At 39.6% G+C, this 20,654-nt stretch overlaps 1 protein-coding gene across 1 annotated transcript in view; it reads left to right on the top strand.

The window, feature by feature from the left end:
* The first annotated feature begins 3,704 nt into the window (after window positions 1–3,704).
* Window positions 3,705–20,654, top strand: part of LOC115194090 (oligosaccharyltransferase complex subunit ostc) — a 36,350-nt gene continuing 19,400 nt past the window's right edge. Inside the window, exons 1-3 of the mRNA XM_029753445.1 lie at window positions 3,705–3,907; window positions 18,849–18,942; window positions 19,622–19,819. Coding sequence (XP_029609305.1) covers window positions 3,769–3,907; window positions 18,849–18,942; window positions 19,622–19,819 — 431 coding nt within the window. The 5' untranslated portion in view covers window positions 3,705–3,768. The remainder of the gene's footprint in view (window positions 3,908–18,848; window positions 18,943–19,621; window positions 19,820–20,654) is intronic.

Here is a 20,654-nt window from a genome sequence, read left to right on the forward strand (position 1 = left end):
AGAATCTAATTTCTGTTTACTGGAGTTTAGCTACATCTAATGCAGAATATGGGAAATATTGGGAACTGCTGAAATGTAAAATCCGCTCAGCTTGTATTACTTATGGAAAACGGCTTGCTTTAAGAAGGAGATGTGAGGTAGCTGAACTCTCTAAAACAATTGCTGATATCACAGAGATTGAGCATCTTGATCTTAATGAGAAAGCTAAATTGAATGATTTACAGAATCAACTAGATACATTGTATGAGGAAAAGGCTAGAGGAGCTTTCATAAGATCTAGAAAACAATGGCTTGAAAAAGGTGAAAAGAACAGTAGATACTTTTTTAATTTGGAGAAGAGGGGAACTCAACACACTTCGGAAATTTAAGATTAATGGGGTTACCACTGAGGATAGAGAGTTGTTATCAGACTTTACCACTAAGTTTTATGAGAATCTTTACTCCTTAGATAACCATTTGAGTGACTCTAAGGATCTCCTTGGTTCTATAGAGAATGTTAATTCGGTTAGTGAAGAACTCAATCAGTCTTGTTGCCAAGATTTATCCATCATGGACATCCAGTACGGGGTTGCCCAGTTAAAAAATAACAAATCTCCAGGTTGTGATGGATTAACGTCTGAATTTTACAAAACCTTCTTTGAAGAAATAGCACATTTTTTACTTGAAACCTTTAAGGAGGCTATAAAGAAGGGAGAACTACCTGCCTCTCTGAAGCAAGGGGTTATTACTCTTATACCTAAACCACACAAGGATCTCCTAAGTATTGATAATTAGCGTCCAATCACACTCCTAAATAACGACTACAAAATTATAGCCTTAATCTTTGCAAAAAAGTTAAAGTCTTGCTTAAATGATCTGATTGATGAATGTCAATCAGGGTTTATGAAAGGGCGCCATATATCTAATAATCTGAGGCTGGTGTTAGACTTGGTTGAGTATTGTGATCTATTAGATGACTTCCCTGTTATCCTATTTTTGGATTTTCAGAAAGCATTTGATACAGTAAGTCACAATTTTATCTTTGATTGTCTTAAGCATTTGAAATTTGGTCATTTTTTTGTTGATGCTATTAGAACTCTGTATAATGGTGGCAATAGCTGTATCAAACTCTGTCATGGAACATCCTCGAGGTTTAACATTTACAAAGGAATACGACAAGGTTGTCCAATTTCACCTTTTTTATTTTTGTTAGTTTCTCAAATGTTACGCTCATTAGTTCATAAAAGTCAATTTGAAGGCATTACATTCCAGGCCAGAGAGATCAAGATATCCCAACTGGCGGATGACACTTCACTTTTTTTGAAAAATGTGTCTCAAGCTAGATTAGCATTGGATATCGTGAAGCAGTTCTCCAAAATCTCAGGTTTGGCATTAAATCTTTCCAAATGTGAGATGTTTGTTTTGAAAGGAGCTGTCAATCCAGCAGATTGTAACATTTCTGAAAAAGATACTGTAACCTACCTTGGTGTAAAGATCACCAAAAATCTTAAGGCTATGAATGATCTTAATTTGAACCCTGTAACTAAATCTGTAAAAAAAAAATGATCCTCATGGTTAGGGAGGGATTTAAGTCTTCAAGGAAGGGTGCTTTTATCCAAAGCTGAGGGGCTATCTCGTGCATCCTATCTTTTTTAATCTATTGATATTCCTAAATCCACTTGCTGTACCTTAGATAGGCTTTTGTTCAACTTCATATGGAAAAACAAGCCACATAAGATAAAAAGAGATGTTATCACCAACAGGGTTTGTGATGGCGGTCTAAATGTCTTAGATTTCACTCTCTTCAATCAGATATCAAAAGTCAACTGGATTAAAAGATACATAAAAAATCCTCAGATTCTGGAATATTATACCTCGTTTTGTTTTTCAGAAGCTTGGAGGGCTTAATTTTTTACTACAATATCCATATATTGTGGGTAAACTTCCTGTGAAACTGGCAGATTTTCACAAGCAGGCTTTAATGTGCTGGGCTTTGTTGTATAAACACAACTTTCCACCTCATAAATGTTTTATATGGAACAATGGGTCGATATTATATAGAAACAAGATGTTATTTAACCATAAATGGTTCTCGAAAAACATTGTCCTTGTCAGCCAATTAGTTAATGTTAGTGGGAATCTATTTACACGGAGAGAATTTATGGAAAGATACAACTTTGAGGTTTCAAGCAAGGAATATGACACTGTTATTAAAGCTATACCTAGTGGGATAAAAACTTTACTTCAGAATAATGCATATTTTGGAATATCTCCGATTGTAAGCGATATTCAGGTGAATGGCATTGGTCTACTAGATACGAAATTCAACAATCGTTTATTAAGGGATATTTTCTACAGGAAGTCTATTCCCTCTGTGATATTTTGTTGGGCTTCATCGTTTGATGTAAACTGGCACCGTGCTTCGCTCACTCCACACAAATTTATGGTGACCAATAAAGTAAAGGAGATCTCCTTTAAGATAATCCATAGATTATATCCTCGTAATAGCTTGATTTCTAAATATATACTTGATGTTACCAGTGAATGCAGTTTTTGTGAACTAGAAACTGAATCTATTGAACACTTATTCTGTAATTGTTTATATAGTGAAGTGTTCTGGACTAATGTAAAAATACATCTTGGCCTCAAATTGCATACAACCATTGAAATGTCTAAGTTTGACATTTTATTTTACTACACTGATTCCACAATTGAAGGTGAGTATGTCATAAATCTCTTTATTTTATTAGGAAACTATTTCATACACAAATCAAAATTTATGAAGAAAAAGGCCCTTTTCTTATTTTTTTTAACTATTTACAGTCTTTAAAACGTATACAAAACAAAATGTCGAAAAAAAGTATTCGCTATATATCTGTATTTGATTTGATATAATGTGGAATAGTTTTTTTTCTTCCTTTTCTCACTTATTTGGAATCCCTCTGGATTTTAAGTTTATGTTGTGCATGTTACTGTTAAAATAAAATAATAAAAATAAAACATTTTTTTTTTTTAACTATCAGGCTGACAGGACGCGAAAGGGACAGGAAGCTATGTATGGGTAGGAAGTTGAGCGGAAGTGGGCGTTGCTTAAAATATCTATTGGCCCAGCGTAGTCGGGGTTAGGCCGGGGTAGACCGCCATTGTAAATAAGAATGTGTTCTTAACTGACTTGCCTGGTTAAATAAAATATATATGATTGGTCATTGCCTAGCAGTCGCCGCTGGTGATTTGCATAAAGCTGGGAAATGTCTAACTTTTTCACGCCGCCCATCGGTCCCCTGCCCTCTCAGCTTCTCATCGCTTTCCTTCCACTGAAAATGAATGGGAAGCGGGGTTTCACCGCACGTGTCACACCTTGTGCAGTGCACACTGGGTAATGACGAGGCAGTGGAAGCGTTGCTGAGAGCCCATTGGCTTGTGAGAGTCCTCGAAGGAATATTTCGGTTCGCTTCAAGCGGGAGTTCCTTTTTTTTGTAGAACCTGGTTGAGTGTCGCACAATAACTACGTCAGCACTAAAGGTCTTAACAGGTAAGGGAAACATTTGAAGGTTAATAAACCGTGGTCACATGTCAGTTCAGATTGTCTTCAAGATGTGTATATAAAATAGTTATATTAAATATGAAATAACATTTTAGTCCATGAAATGCATTATTTGTGGTTATAAATTATAGTATTTGCTTAGAAGTGTTTATCTACTAACTAGATTTTCGGCACTTCCTGGACACGTCGGCGTAGCAGCCAGAAATCTCAGTTTACCTAAAGAGTCAGTTCGTATTGAATTAGCAATGGAGACATTATACGGTGTACCTTTCGCAGTGTTGGAATGTCCTAATATAAAACTCAAAAAGCCATCATGGCTGCACATGCCGTCGGCTATGACAGTCTATGCGATCGTTATTGTATCGTACTTTCTCATCACTGGAGGTAAGTTGTCGAACACTGCAGCGTCGTTAGCTGTCTAGCCAGTTTAGCTAGGTAGCTGTAACATATGGTTTTATAAAGCCTCGATACAGGATTTGTCTAATGTTTAAAGTTACACCCGGCTTCTAAATAGCTAACGTTAGGTACATGTATTGCCTACTAAAATATGATTCAACGTCTTATTCACCCATCACACATTTTATGCAGTCAGACCTATTCAATCGGCTAATAAGTGTTGGGCCGAGTACGGAGGAGTTAGCTATCTCCACAATAGCTAACTTCTTAGCTTGCTAGTACTAGCTAGGTGTGTAACTGTAAACCAAACCCACGGTTCAGTACATGTTGTGGTTTTGGGGTCACGGCTCGTTTACGGTATAGCGGAAAAAAATGAAATCCAACAGTTACTGTAATACATTTTTGTGTATTTGGCAAAATAAGCTAAATTAAAAACAGTTTGACATTCACAATGATTTTGGCATTGTCTTATGACAGGGTTTGTTATAGTGTGTTAGTAAATTCAATCTGGAGTGCCAGAGTGCGCTCTGGGTGTAAATTCAGATCTTCCGTTCCAAAATTCAGAGTTCAGAGCGCACACTGAATCCTCTGTCCGAGGAGTAGGTTTGATTCGAGCGTTCTGACCTTAAGCACCCAACCTAAGGCTTGCAAGCTATTTACAGACGCGAATTAGATAAATGGTCAGAGTGAGATTTACTCGCCCTAGCAGAACTGGTTAAGGTGTTTTCATGTTAGTCACTGACGCTCTGGATTACTGCTTCTGGCAACAATTCAATTACATTTTTTTGCCGACTTTTACTGACATATTCACCGTTTTTGAACGGGTGTTGAACGTACGTAAATTATTAGTTATTCTGTGCTCTGCTCCACTGAGGAGAGTGCTCTGAAATCGGAGTAGATAGTCAGGATGAATTTACGAACGCACTCAGAGTACCACGGTATGAGTCATAATACCCATAAAACCTAGCGGTCAAACAGGGAAATGGTTCCAATAGTTTTTCCACCATGAATTTTTCCCATAGGGGATTTTAGAAACACTTAAAATAAGGGCTGTGTTTTGTGTAGGCTTACCCTGCCATGATGTGTTACTGACTCTACTTGTTTTACTGACTTGAGTCATGATTTGTTTTTCTAAGTCACTCATTCATTTTAGTTGTTTGTTTTTATCTGCTGGTGCTTGCTGTAATAAGTCCTACAGCATGGCTGCGTTCAGTATGTTCTGGAACATTTCATTGAACAGAAACAGCGCTGAACTGAAAGACCAGTTGAAAAAAGGGTAGGGGTTGGAAAGCTGTCAGCTTGGCACTGCCCTTTATTAAATACATCACTCTTTGCTTCAAGCCACACCTACCAAAAAGGAGCAAACATACCTCAGTCTGTTCAAGAACGTTTTGGGGAAACGTGTCGTTCAGTACAAACCGTTCCGCAACATAGCAAACGTTCCGCATGCACGCTGACTTCGGTCGCCAGCTGTACGGTGTTTCCTCCGACTCATTGGTGCTGCTGGCTTCCGGGTTAAGGGAGCAGTATCAAGAAGCAGTGTGGCTTGTTTCGGAGGACGCATCGCTCTTGACTTTTACCTTTCCAGATTCCGTACGGGAGTTGCAGCGATGGGACAAACGTTCATGAACGCACCTCGGGATTAATACACGCTCATCCGGTGTCAGTGCCAGATCTGACTGCCTACCTAATCTGACTGACCCTTGTGCCAATCTGTGTCACAAACATACATTTTGGAAGCTGATTCGCTGCTTCTCCCTCAACAGCCCCCCATAGTTACTGTTTTATTTTTTGTGGGTGGGTTAGATAAGCTTTGATATCAAAGATTGTGGGTTCTATCAATGTAATTGTTTAAAATACTTGCACACCTCTCGGACAGCCCCTGCGAATTCATATTAATAGGTCTGTTTAATTTTGTCGGTCTTGTCGTTCCAAATAGAAGAGAGAACATTTTTGTTATTAAAAAAAGGTGTTCGGTGTAGGCAGGGCCATAAGTAAATGGGTTAACTGGGATATGACTAATGAATTAATCAGGGTGATTTTTTTTTTTTTTTTTTTTTTTTTTTCACAAATAGACAGACCTTTCCATCTTCCTACCATGAAAAGGTAAATACCTGTCTATTTGTGATTCTTTAGTCATATACAGTTGAAGTCGGAAGTTTACACATACACCTTAGCCAAATACATTTAAACTCAGTTTTTCATAATTCCTGACATTTGATCCGAGTAAAAATTCCCAGTCTTAGGTCAGTTAGGATCACCACTTTAATTTTAAGAATGTGAAATGTCAGAATAATATTAGAGTGATTTTATTTCAGCTTTTATTTCTTTCATCACAATTCCCAGTGGGTCAGAAGTTTACATGCACTCAATTAGTATTTGGTAGCATTGCCTTTAAATTGTTTAACTTGGGTCAAACGTTTCGGGTAGCCTCCACAAGCTTCCCACAATAAGTTGGATGAATTTTGGCCCATTCCTCCTGACAGAGCTGGTGTAACTGTGTCAGGTTTGTAAGGCCTCCTTGCTTGCACATGCTTTTTCAGTTCTACCCACAAATTTTCTTTAGGATTGAGGTCAAAGCTTTATGATGGCCACTCCAATACCTTGACTTTGTTGTCCTTAAGCCATTTTGCCACAACATTGGAAGTATGCTTGGGGTCATTGTCCATTTGGAAGACCCATTTGCGACCAAGTTTGAACTACCCGACTGATGTCTTGAGATGTTGCTTCAATATATCCACATAATTTTCCTACCTCATGATGCCATCTATTTTGTGAAGTAGACCAGTCCCTCCTGCAGCAAAGCACCCCCACAGCATAATGCTGCCACCCCCGTGCTTCACGGTTGGGATGGTGTTCTTCGGCTTGCAAGCCTCCCCCTTTTTCCTCCCAACATAACGATGGGCATTATGGCCAAACAGTTTTATTTTTGTTTCATCAGACCAGAGGACATTTCTCCAAAAAGTATCATCTATGTCCCCATGTGTAGTTGCATACCGTAGTCTGGCTTATTTTATGGCGGTTTTGGAGCAGTGGCTTCTTCCATGCTGAGCGGCCTTTCAGGTTATGTCGATATAGGATTCGTTTTACTGTGGCTATAGATACTTTTGTACATGTTTCCTCCAGCATCTTCACAAGGTCCGTTGCTGTTCTGGGATTGATTTGCACGTTTCGCACCAAAGTACGCTCATCTCTAGGAGACGGAACGCGTCTCCTTCCTGAGTGGTTGACGGCTGCGTGATCCCATGGTGTTTATACTTGCGTACTATTGTTTGTACAGATGAACCAGGTACCTCCAGGCGTTTGGAAATTGCTCCCAAGGACGACTTTAAAAAATATATATATTTTATTTTTCTTCTGAGGTCTTTCCTGATTTCTTTAGATTTTTCCCATGATGTCAAGCAAAGAGGCACTGAGTTTGCCGGTAGGCATTGAAATGCATCCACAGGTACACCTCCAATAGGCTAATTGACATCATTTGAGTCAATCAGAAGCTTCTAAAGCCATGACATAATTTTCTGGAATTTCACAAGCTGTTTAAAGGCACAGTCAACTTAGTGTATGTAAACTTCTGACCCACTGGAATTGTGATAGTGAAATAATCTGTCTGTAAACGGTTGTTGGAAAAATTACTTGTCATTCACATGGTAGATGTCCTAAACGACTTGCCAAAACTATAGTTTGTTAACAAGAAATTTGTGGAGTGGTTGAAAAAACAAGTTTTTAATGACTCCAACCTAAGTGTATGTAAACTTCCGACTTCGACTGTATATCCCAGTTGACCTATTTACTTATGGCTCTGCCTACGCAGAACAACTTATTAAAACATTTTTAGTAACTTTTTTCCCCTTCTATTTTTAATGGCAAGCGAGACAAAATGAATTACAAAAATGTAATTAATTAATTGAATAACAAACAGGCTAACAAGCTAGCTAGCAAGTTGTGTGGTCATTTAGCTAGATGGCTGCAGTGTAAGATAAAATAAGCCATTTACAATCTTCTCTAATCACATCAATGGCTATGCATATCTGGCAAGTATCAAGTTGTATGCATTTGTCAATATTTTAAGGGATCAGTAGATGGCCATAACCTACTGCAATCATTCTGGTTGAACACAATTAAATACTTTTTTGGGGCACACTGTATGTGTGTGTTAGAGAGAGTGGGAGAAGGACTCCTTTGGCCTTTACAGTCTGAGTTTGTCTTTGGTGAGACAGACTTTACAAATACTGCTGCTTGTCATTTCTGCCAGTGTGCATCATCAGGATATAGGCCCTGCCTGCCCTGCCCCTCCATGACTGTGACGGCATATTTTCTGAAACAGTAGAGTCAAACAGCTTTACTGTCAAAGCTCCTAGCCATCGGTATAGATTTACTTCATATTTACTTTTTAATTGCAAATCTCAATTGGAAATTGAGGCATAATAGCTCATAAGTATTTAATGAATTAATTGAATTGTCATGCCCATGCCATAACAATCAGTCTGCACTATTAACACTTATTTATTATTGACCTGTGATGGAGACATTTGGTCCTACAGGTAACACCGTTATTATTGTCCTTATAATCAATTGTGTTCAAGAAACATGTTACAATTTAGTGTTCAACTAGGTTTCCTTGATAATTGAACTTAACTGATGAGCAAGAACATTTTTGTATTGTAATTATTTTTGCAGAATACCTTATTGAACATGTGACCAGTTTCTGGTAACAAAGTGGCACTGTAAATTTGACTGAGCACAGTTTGGCAACAATGGGTAAGTCTGCCCTCTTCCTCATCAGTACAGTTAGAAACAATAGTAGTATTGGGGCAAAGTTATATTCCTTCTCGGTTTCTCTCAGCTATGGAGATGGGTCACCAGCCAGAACCACCTGTGAAAAATAAACGCAAATAATGGGATGGTTAGCATGTGCGTTAACTTAAAACAGATAATCAATGTACCACTCATGGCAATTTTTTAATTCAAGTACCATAATTTATTTTTCACAACTGTACGCTCCAACCAATAATTCTCTACATTAACTGTGGTCTTATTGAGTAGTTATAGTACAGGTAGGGATTAGGGGTGTAAACGGTTTTAAATGAAGTTGGGATCCTTAACGTTATGAAAAATTCCCACTTAATTAAGGAACAGGTGAACTTTAGGCTACATTGGTGAATTTACTAGGCATGCCAGACAAGACATTGTGAGATGCAGATTGCCAAAACGATGAGCGTTCTGATTGCCCCTCCAGTCTCTCGACCTGGCCTGCCTGCTCTCGCTGCTAATGATGCAAGTGTGTGTGTTCAGTCTGTTTAGGGCTGACCCCATTTAGTTGACTGTTTGGTCGATAGGCTGTTGATCGACCAAGATTTTTTTTTTTTTGTCGTGCTGTAGCAAAAAAATTTAATATATTCATGGTGTACAAGACAGCTGTCTGATTCGTGCCTGTCTGAGTGGACTAATCCATTGTGGAGGCCATGGGGATGGCGCAGTCCATCACTAAGACGTGCTACTGAAATTGTATATGGTTATATTACGTTAGAACAATGGTGCAACACTAATAAAAAATATATTTTTATAACATGCACTTTCTTCTGTGTAAGATAGCGGTCGCTGTCCACGGTTCTGAAACATCAGTGCGCTGTTGAATTGGTGTCTTTTCCAAGACCATGTTGTTATATGCATAATAGCAAAGTTAACCAGCATATTGGTGTTGAGAACAATGCGGCGGAGACGGCAGCAGTTAGGAGACGCGAAAACAGCACTTGCCTTGTCTAAGAAAAGTGAGGAGAGGAAACCCCAACTTAATTAGGTCTATAATCAATAGCCTAACTGTTAAATGTGCCTGACTTTATAAGTCATCCATATCTACAGAAATAAGACCCATCCTGCTTCTGTTTGAGTGTTTGTTTAATAGCCTACTGATTCTGTGAGCACCAAGCCTCACAACCACATGTTGGATAAACAATTTCACAAATTTGTCTGTTTTAATCTTTGCTATGCTTTAATAAAGGCTTTACACTTTTTTTTTCTTAGAACAGCCTGTCTGGTATTACTTAGATTTGAATTCGTGTTGAACACACACTTGCATAATTAGAGAACAATAATTGTTTTCACTATCAACAATGACAAGCCACCGGGGTCTGACAACTTGGATAGAAAGTTACTGTGGATGATATTGCCACTCCTATTTGCCATATTTTCAATTTAAGCCTACTAGTAAGTGTGTGTGTGTGCACCCAGGTTTGGGGGAAGCAAAAGTAATTCTGCTACCTAAGAATAGTTAAGCCCCCTTTACTGGCTCAAATAGCTGACCAATCAGCCTGTTACCAACCCCTAGTAAACGTTTGGAAAAATTGGTGTTTGACCAGATACAATGTTATTTTACAGTAAACAAACTTCCAGCATGCTTATAGGGAAGGACATTCAACATGCACAGCAATTACACAAGTGATTTAATGGAAGCCTCTCCCGCATAATCCAGGTAGAAACAGGAATTCCCCAGGGCAGCTGTCTAGGCCGTTGGTTCTCAATCCTGGTCCTGGGGTGCACGTTTTTGCCCTAGCACTACAAAGGGGTGCACGTTTTTGCCCTAGCACTACATAGCTGATTCAAATGATCAACTCATCAAAGGGCTTTGATTTGAATCAGGTGTGTAGTGCTAGGGCAAAAACAAAAATGTGCACCCCTTTGGGTCCCCAGGACCAGGATTGAGAACCACTGGTCTTGGCCCATTGGGGGGGGGAAAGTAATCTTTACTAATTACATGCCACTGGCTTTGAGTTAAGCTATGTATGCGGATGACTCAACTAGAGGTTGATCGATTTATAAAAAAAATATTTTTTAAATTAAAAATTCAATACCGATTTTATTGGAGGACCAAAATAAAGCCGATGCCGTTTAAAAAAATAAAAATAGAATTTGTACATTTTTTGTATTTTATTTATTATTTTTCCAATTTAAAAAAAGATTATTTTTAAAATATTTGTAACAATGACATTTACAACAATACTGAATGAACAAAGAACACTTATTTTATCTTAATATAATGCATCAATAAAATCCATTTAGTCTCAAATAAATAATGAAACCTGCTCGATTTGGTTTAAATAATGCAAAAACAAAGTGTTGGAGAAGAAAGTAAAAGTGCCATGTAAAAAAAAAAGCTAATGTTTGTTCCTTCCTCAGAACATGAGAACATATGAAAGCTGGTGGTTCCTTTTTAACATGAGTCTTCAATATTCCCAGTTAATACGTTTTAGGATGTAGTTATTATAGGAATTATAACGTGTCAACTATTTCTCTCTATACCATTTGTGTTTCATATACCTCTGACTATTGGATGTTCTTATAGGCATTTTAGTATTGCCAGCCTAATCTCGGGAGTTGATAGGCTTGAAGTCATAAACAGCGCTGTGCTTCAAGCATTGCTAAGAGCTGCTGGCAAACGCAGTAAAGTGCTGTTTCAATGAATGCTTACGAGCCTGCTGCTGCCTACCACCGCTCAGTCACTGTTCTATCAAATCATAGATTTAATTATAATATAATAAACACACAGAAATACGAGCTAATATGGTCAAATCCAGAAAGTATAATTTCGAAAACAAAACGTTTATTAAACGGGTGGCAACCTTAAGTCTAAATATTGCGGTTACATTGCACAACATTCAATGTTATGAAAAATTTTGGCAAATTAATTGCGGTCTTTGTAAGGAAGAAATTGTCTTCATACAGTTCGCAACGAGACAGGCGGCCAAAACTGCTGCATATACCCTGACTCTGCTTGCTCTGAATACGAGAAGTGACACAATTTCCCTAGTTAATATTGCCTGGTAACATGAATTTATTTTAACTACATTTGCAGGTTTAAAAAAAATATATATTCTTGTGTATTGATTTTAAGGCATCGATGTTTATTGTTTGGTACATTTGTGCTTTTTTCACGAATGCGATTTTGTTAAATCATCACCTGTTTGGCGAAGTTGAAGTAGGCTGTGATTCGATGATAAATTAACAGGCACCACATTGATTATATGCAACGCAGGACAAGCTAGCATGGTTAATATCATCAACCGTGTGCCGGTAACTAGTGATTATGTTAAGATTTGTATTTTTTTTGTAAGATAAGATTTAATGCTAGCTAGAAATTCACCTTGGCTCCTTGCAGGCACAAGGTCCCTTTGATGCTGCACTCGGGTAACAGGTGGTCAGCCTGCCACGCAGTCTCCTCGTGGATTGCAATGTAATCGGCGTCCAAAAAGGCTGATTGCCAATTTGTTAATCTAACCACATTGTCTGATTTTCAAAAAGGCTTTACAGCGAAAGCAAAACATTAGATTATGTTAGGAGAGTACATAGACACAAATAATCACACAGCCATTTTCCAAGCAAGCATATGTGTCACATAAACCCAAACCACAGCTAAATGCAGCACTAACCTTTGATCTTCATCAGATGACACTCCTAGGACATTATGTTATACAATACATGCATGTTTTGTTCAATCAAGTTCATATTTATATCAAAAAACAGCTTTTTACATTAGCATGTGATGTTCAGAACTAGCACACCCACCGAAAACTTCTGGTGAATTTACTAAATTACTCATGATAAACGTTGACAAAATACATAACAATTATTTTAAGAATTATAGATACCGCGATTGCATAAAGGAGTTCTGTATCAGATTTTAAAATAGCTTTTTGGCGAAAGCACATTTTGCAATATTCTGAGTACATAGCTAGGCCATCACTGCTAGCTATTTTGACACCCACCAAGTTTGGGACAACCTAAACTCAGAATTACTATTAGAAAAATTGGATTACCTTTGCTGTTCTTTGTCAGAATGCACTCCCAGGACTTCTACTTCAACAACAAATGTTGTTTTGGTTCCAAATAATCCATAGTTATATCCAAATAGCTCCGTTTTGTTCGTGCGTTAAGGTCACTATCCCAAGGGTGACGCGCGAACGCATTTCGTGACAAACAAAATTCTAAATATTCCATTACCGTACTTAGAAGCATGTCAAACACTGTTTAAAATCAATTTTTATGCTATTTTTCTCGTAAAATAGCGATAATATTCCAACCGGGCAACGTTGTATTCATTCAAAGGCTGAAAGAAGAAAATTGAGAAGTCTCGTGAACGCGCATATCCAGTCTCATTGTCCCCAGGCTGACCACTTACAAATTCTACTGCTGTTCTTTGCCCAGATACAGCAGACACCCCATTCCACTTTCTGGCGGCTTAAGAGAGCCAATGGAAGCCTTAGAAAATGTCACGTTACAGCACAGATGCTGTATTTTTGATAGAGATGCAACAGAAGGACAACAAATTGTCAGACAGGGCACTTCCTGTATGGAATCTTCTCAGGTTTTGGCCTGCCATATGAGTTCTGTTATACTCACAGACACCATTGAACAGTTTTAGAAACTTTAGAGTTTTCTATCCAAATCTCTAATTATATTCATATTCTAGTTTCTGGGCAGGAGTAGTAACCAGATTAAATCGGGTACGTTTTTTTATCCGGCCGTGAAAATGCTGCCCCCTATCCCAAAGAAGTTAAACATTTCTGCTAGTTGATTTTTGCTACCATGTAGGTTTTAGCTTGCTTGAGCCTGCTAACTAAGGAGTGTTAATTCACCTGTTTCCATACAGGTTTCAATTTAAAACATTTATCTTACAAAGGAGTTGTTTAATCTAACTGCTTAACTATTTATTTGTACATGGAATTTTTTTTTTTTTTTTTACTCATTGTTTTCCAGTCTTTACAGGAAAATGCCATGGGCACTATCTGTGTGGAGACATTTCACTGCAGCGACTGTAGAAGGAAAAGCTGTGTTCATTTGCAAGTACTATGCCAAATCATATGTGAAGAATGCACCAAAGATGCAGAGTCATCTGGCTAAGAGCCTAAAGTTCCCTCAGCGTTCACAACAAGCAATCTCTGACAAAAGTCCCTCTACTTCTATTCGAGGTGAAAATTATGAATCAGACACTATCAATAACAACAGCTCATGGTCCTCCTGGAACCAGAAGTTTTTTTTTGACTCCTTGGAGGAACGTAGTCAGAGAAATGCTGATAATGTCTTGCTCAAGCTGTGTATGCAACTGGTTCACCTCTGCTGTTCACAGGCAATGTGAATTGGAAGAGATTTCTGAATGTTCTTCGCCCAGCATACACCCCTCCAACCAGACATGTTTTATCTATTAATTTGCTGGATGCAGAGTTCAACAGAGTTCAAGTGAAGGTCAAGCAAATCATAGAGAAAGCAGACTGTATTGCAATCATGTCTGATGGGTGGTTGAATGTTCGTGGGCAAGGAATAATGAACTACATGTCCACCCCTCAACCAGTATTCTACAAGGGCACAGACACAAGGGACAACAGACACACTGGTCTCTACATTGCAGATGAGCTGAAGGCAGTCATCAATGACCTCGGACCACAGAAGGTATTTGCACTGGTGACAGACGATGCTGTGAACATGAAGGTGCTTGGTCTAAAGTGGAGGAGTCCTACCCTCACATCACACCCATTGGCTGTGCTGCTCATGCATCGAATCTGCTCCTCAAGGACATCATGGCACTGAAAACAATGGATACACACTAAGAGAGCCAAGGAAATGGTTAGGTATGTGAAGGGTCATCAAGTTAAAGCAGCAATCTACCTCCCCAAGCAAAATTAGAAGAATAAGAGCTTCACATTGAAGCTGCCCAGCAACACCCGTTGGGGTGGTGTTGTCATCATGTTTGACAGTCTCCTGGAAGGGAAGAAGTGTTTCCAAGAAATGGCCATATGACAGTCTGCCGATATGGACAGCCCCACCAAGAGGATCCTCCTGGATGATGTATTTTGGGAGAGTGGTAAGCACCCTGGAACTCCTGAAACCTATAGCAGTAGCAATTGCACAGATTGAGGGAGACAATGCCATCCTGTCTGATGTTCAGACCCTGCTTGCAGATGTAAGAGAAGACATCTGTACTACCCTGCCCACTTCACTGTTGCTCCAAGCAGAGAACTGCAGTTCTGAAACACATCAAAAAGTGTGAAGACTTCTGCCTGAAGCCCATACACACCGCAGCGTACATGTTGGGGCCCAAGTATGCTGGCAAGGGCATCCTGTCTGGTGCAGAGTTCAACATTTACATTACATTTTAGTCATTTAGCAGACGCTCTTATCCAGAGCGACTTACAGTAGTGAATACATTCCTCCCCCCCCGTAACAAGTCTTAGGGTGTCATCACTACTGTGTCTCGCCACCTTGGCCTAGATGAGGGCAAGGTTCTTGGCAGTCTGGCGAAATACACTTCCAAGCAAGGGCTTTGGGATGGAGATGCAATATGGCAGTCGTGCCAACATATCTCATCAACCACCTGGTGGAAGGGACTTGTGGATCTGAGGCTCTTACCTTTGTTGCCTCCTTCATCCTCCAAATCCCACCAACATCAGCCGCCTCAGAGTGCAACTGGTTTGGGAGCACACACACCAAAGCCCGCAACAGGCTGACAATACAAGGGTTGAAAAATTGGTGGCCATCTGGTCAAATTTGAGGCTTTTTGATCCTTGACAACAAGCAGTCCTTAAGGTTAGAACGTGACAGTGAAGATGAGGTCTCAGGGTCTGATGTTCAAGGGTTGGACAATGAGGAGGTCCAGGGAGAGGACATGGAAGCCTGATAGTTTCTAGACTATAATTTTACAGATGTATGTTGAAAAGGTTTTTGGGAGATGCGATGGCTCATTCACTATTCCCTTTGTTTTGTTGTTCAGTGAAATCATCCCATGTGAAGAGTCAACTCATTTAATTAAAGTTAAAATACTTTTTTTATTTCTATTGGAAGGATTTAATCATTTGCAATTATGTCTACTTATAAGGTAAAATATTTGTTTCTGTCTCCATATGATATGGTAAATATATCCAATGCAAAAAAAAATCTACATTTTAAATGATATTAATTCCAATATATTCCCACGGAAAGTTTCCACCTCTAAATATCCTCAATGTGCAACCCCAGACAACACCCATTCAGCATTGTTCACACGCTCTTAAGCTTTAGCCCCACCCATCTCTAAGGGTTGATCCGTACGTTCTGTTCTAACAGCTGTCAAGCACCCAAGCTAACTGGGTAATGTTGGCTAGCTTGCTAGCTACTTCCAGACACAAATGAGAGAACAGCTCACTCTGACCATTTTACTCACCCTAACAGAGCTGCTTAGGGTGTTTTTATGTTATCCAGAGCGTTGGTGACAGCAACTGTGTTGCCAATGTTTACTGACCCGGTCAATATTCAGCGGGTGTTGAGCGTTTGTAAATTTGTCAGTTATTCTGTGTGCCAGTTATTACTAGCTACGTCTATTAGTGATACACCGATATGAAATGTTTGGCCGATATCCAATATTTTCCTTGCCAAAACAAACAATACTGATAACCAATATAAAAACATGTTGCGGCCATTTAAGTGTTCTAGCTGCAGGCTAGTAATTAATATCAAAGACTTGTTCTTATTCTGTCGGTATCGATAGTCTAAGAGTTTAACCACGTGGTATGGTTAAAAGTTCAGCAAGAGAAATGCATGGTCTGCAACCTTTAGCCATCTCATAATTGAGGTAAGCTTGGTCTCCTCTCAAACCTTGGCCCTCTCGTTATCGAGGTAAGCTGGTCTGAAGTGGGAAAACCCAGTTGGGGGTTTTATTCGGAAGAGCAGAAAAGGGCCTGTCCCATGACGCCAGACCATAACTGTGCTCATGGGCGGTCCTCTGATTTAGTTAAACTCCAAAGGGAATTGGAGTTTCCTTCATTAAACAGTCCAAAATCACATTACACAATTTCACAAACAGTTCCATCCCCACTCATTTATTTTATACAACAATTAGATGTATGCCTCATAGCTGAGGCTATTGTATAAACAGCGTTATGGTAATGTGGCCGTATTGTTTCACAAAATTGTACCAAACGGACCAGTTCGTAGCTGGATTCTTCACAGACCTTTTATACCTTCTCCAGAACATAAATGTCATTCTGTTCTGTGAGGTGGAAGAAATTCCTTTGTTCTCTCTATGAAACTCACTCTCTCTCTATACTGTGGCCATGAGGAGAGGATCTCCTCATAGGAATTACGACCTCTTCTGACCACAGCAGCCTGGGTGTGGGAGACGGAGGTAGGGGGATGGTGCATAGAAAAGGGCTGGTGCAGAGGGTGGGGGAAATGGTGCTCGCTCTACTCAGAGGGCAACGTCATGACAGTAGCCAAGTGGAAAGCATGGCCAGCCATAGAAAAATGCTTTATTTCAATTCTCGATTATCGTAGCTTTATCGGTGGTGACAGTGTTTCCTATCCTCAGTGCAGTGGGCAGCTGGGAGACGGTGCTCTTATTCTCCATGGACTTTAGTGTCCCAGAACGTTTTGGAGTTTGTGCTGCAGGATGCAAATTTCTGTTTGAAAAAGCTAGCCTTAGCTTTCCTAACTGTCTGTGTATATTGGTTCCTAACTTCCATGAAAAGTTGCATATCGCGGGGGCTATTTTACGCTAACGCAGTACGGCACAGATGCCGGTTAGATTTGGGTATGTCATTTTAGGTGAAAATTGGAGGAAAAGGGTCCAATCCTTAAGAGGCTTGTGTTGTGAAAAGTGTTATGAAATGTAATGTTGTCATAATTCTAATTGTATGTAGCTGCCTTACTCTTCCTGGGGTCCAGCAACATTATCTGCTAATGGGGAGCCTTAATACATAAAAAAAAATACCATAGTTATGGGTCTGCTCAATCAAGCAAATGATACTGAACTCATGACAAGATCATGTTTTGACATTGTATTGGCTATTGATGTTTTTTTGCTAAGTGACTTTGTGAAAATCATCTTTTTGCATTTATATATCTATTCCGTTTTCGGCATGTGGAAAAGTTAGTGCAATCGGGAGTCCTTGGGACGTCGCTACCCTAACCTTAAGCCTTATCTTAACCATTTCAAATTCATTTCAATGGGGGGTAGGGACATTCCAAGGATCCCGGAGAGCACAGACCATGAGAAAAGTCACAAGAATTTGCACATTTTGAAATAAAGATCAGGTCACGAATTAGAAGCCACTCGCTTTAAAAAAAAGCATTCTGTTGACATCTGACTTCACTGTCATGTTTCTTAACTTTATGTATGACATTTCAGATTTAGATATGATCATTTTAAAGTAGGTAGAGGTAGTGAACTACACTATACATACAAAAGTATGTGGACACCTTCAAATTAGTGGATTCGGCTATTTCAGCCACAGGTATACAATCTCCATAGCCAAACATTGGCTGTAGAATGGCCTTACCGAAGAGCTCAGTGACTTTCAACGTGGTACCGTCATAGGATGCCACCTTTCTAACAAGTCAGCTCATCAAATTTCTGCCCTGCTAGAGCTGTAAGTGCTGTTATTGTGAAGTAGAAACATCTTGGAGCAACAAAGGCTCAGCCTTGACGTGGGAGGCCACACAAGCTCACTGAATGGGACCGCCAAGTGCTGTAGCCCTGAATGACTGCCAATTGCTGTAGTGGGGACCAACTCCATGTTAATGCCTGTGATTTAAAAACTTTTTTTTTTTTTTAAATGAGATGTTTGACTAGCAGTTGTCCCCATACTTTTGGTCATGTAGTAACTTCAGTTAAACCTTTAAGTGACATTGACGTTATTGTTAACAGCTTGGTAAACGCTATTTTCAGAGTAACTTTCACAATACTGTGGCTAAGAGTTCTATTTATTTATTAGTCGATTGAGTAGGCTAACATGTAGCAAACTACTAAGCCAGCTCAGCTGGTATGGGTTAGCTTTGCACCCTCCTTTACCCTTACACATGGCATTTACCATCCCAATTCATATTATTATGCCAGTGCATAACTATTGATTTTCCTTGTTACTAGCTAGTTAGCTAACTGATTTCCTCGTGTCTCTCCCATCTGAAGGCATCATCTACGATGTCATTGTGGAACCACCTAGTGTGGGTTCAATGACCGATGAACATGGGCACCAGCGGCCTGTTGCATTTTTGGCATACAGGTAAGTACGCAGCCCCTTTCCTTGCCCATTCATGTACAGTAGACTAATGCTAGTGCCTATCTGCCTTGCGGGGGGAATATGTTAAGAGGTCTGGTGCTGTGTCAATGTTAATACGCCTTGCTTGCGTCTGAGTTTTGGAAACATTTCGAAATTTCATATCAGCGCAATTTCTTTTTTTTATACGAAAGATACCCTTACTGTACCCAGTTTTGGCACAGTTGCAAGTGGCTGTGTTTTGAATAACACATGCTTCCAGCCGACGTACAATACTTCCTACCCAGTTGCACTCTAATGGAAATTGCCCTGTGCAACTGTGCTGAAACGACGTACAGAGTTTAAGTTATATTTGAGAAATTATTTCTTGCTTATATGAAAGTTCAGTTCCAAATGTTTCCAAAACTGCATTGCAAGCAAGGATTATTCAAGTTTCTGAATGTTAAAACAGAGCGTTGGGACTTTAGTACACATTGGGCCAGCTGTGGTCCATACGTTCGACTGAGAACCCTTCAACTGTAATCCCCCTTGGGATCTCGAGAGCTAACACTTTCCATGTGTATGCTGTTTCTGAATTGTCAATGCCTGGGGCTATTATTTACTCCATTCATTATCTGCATTGTATTGCACAAATTTGAGAGGGGTAGTCACATAACCATCTTATTTTTTTCTCTTTCCTATAAAGAGTGAATGGCCAATACATCATGGAAGGGTTGGCCTCCAGTTTCCTCTTCACCATGGGAGGCTTGGGCTTCATAATCCTGGATCGCTCGAATGCCCCAAACATCCCTAAACTCAACCGCTTCCTTCTGTTGTTCATCGGTTTTGTCAGTGTCCTGCTCAGCTTCTTCATGGCCAGAGTGTTCATGAGAATGAAACTGCCGTAAGTCTACTCTCTTGTGAAGATTTCCAATCATGCCTCCAACTAAAACACATAACTCTGTGGGGTGGGGAGAAATTTGCTACTTTTATGACGGACAGCGCAACACAACCCTTCCCCACCCTACTGCTCCCATTGAAAACCATTAAGTTTCTGTGTTTTTACACATTTGTTTGTCTGGTTTAAAGGGGACCTAATCATCAACACAAGTAACACTCTTGATAGTAACAGATACATCACATTTTATTGGTCACATGCACATGGTTAGCAGATATTATTGCGGGTGTAGCGAAATGCTTGTGCTTCTTGTTCCAACAGTATCTAATAAGTAATATCTAACAATTCCTCAACAAATGCCTAATACACACATCTTAAGTAAAGGAATGGAATAAGAATATATATGGATGAGTAATGTCAGAGCGGCATAGGCTAAGATGCAATAGATAGAATACAGTATAAATATGAGATGAGTAATGCGAGATATGTAAACATTAAAGTTACTAGTGATCCATTTTTTAAAGTGGCCAATGATTTCAAGTCTGTGTAGGCAGCAGCCTCCCTATGCAAGTGATGGCTATTTAATAGTGTGATGGCCTTGAGATGGAAGCTGTTTTTCAGTCTCTCGGTCCCAGCTTTGATGCACCTGTACTTACCTCGCCTTCTTGATGGTAGCGGGGTGAACAGGCAGTGGTGGTTGTTGTCCTTGATGCTCTTTTTGGCCATTGTGTGCTGTAGGGGTCCTGGAGGGCAGGTAGTTTGCCCCCCGTGATGCGTTGTGCAGATAGCACCACCCTTTGGAGAGCCCTGCGGTTGTGGGCGTTGCCGTTACTGTACCAGG

Source organism: Salmo trutta, chromosome 5, assembly GCF_901001165.1.
Source record: "Salmo trutta chromosome 5, fSalTru1.1, whole genome shotgun sequence".
In the NCBI taxonomy this organism is placed as follows: domain Eukaryota; kingdom Metazoa; phylum Chordata; class Actinopteri; order Salmoniformes; family Salmonidae; genus Salmo; species Salmo trutta.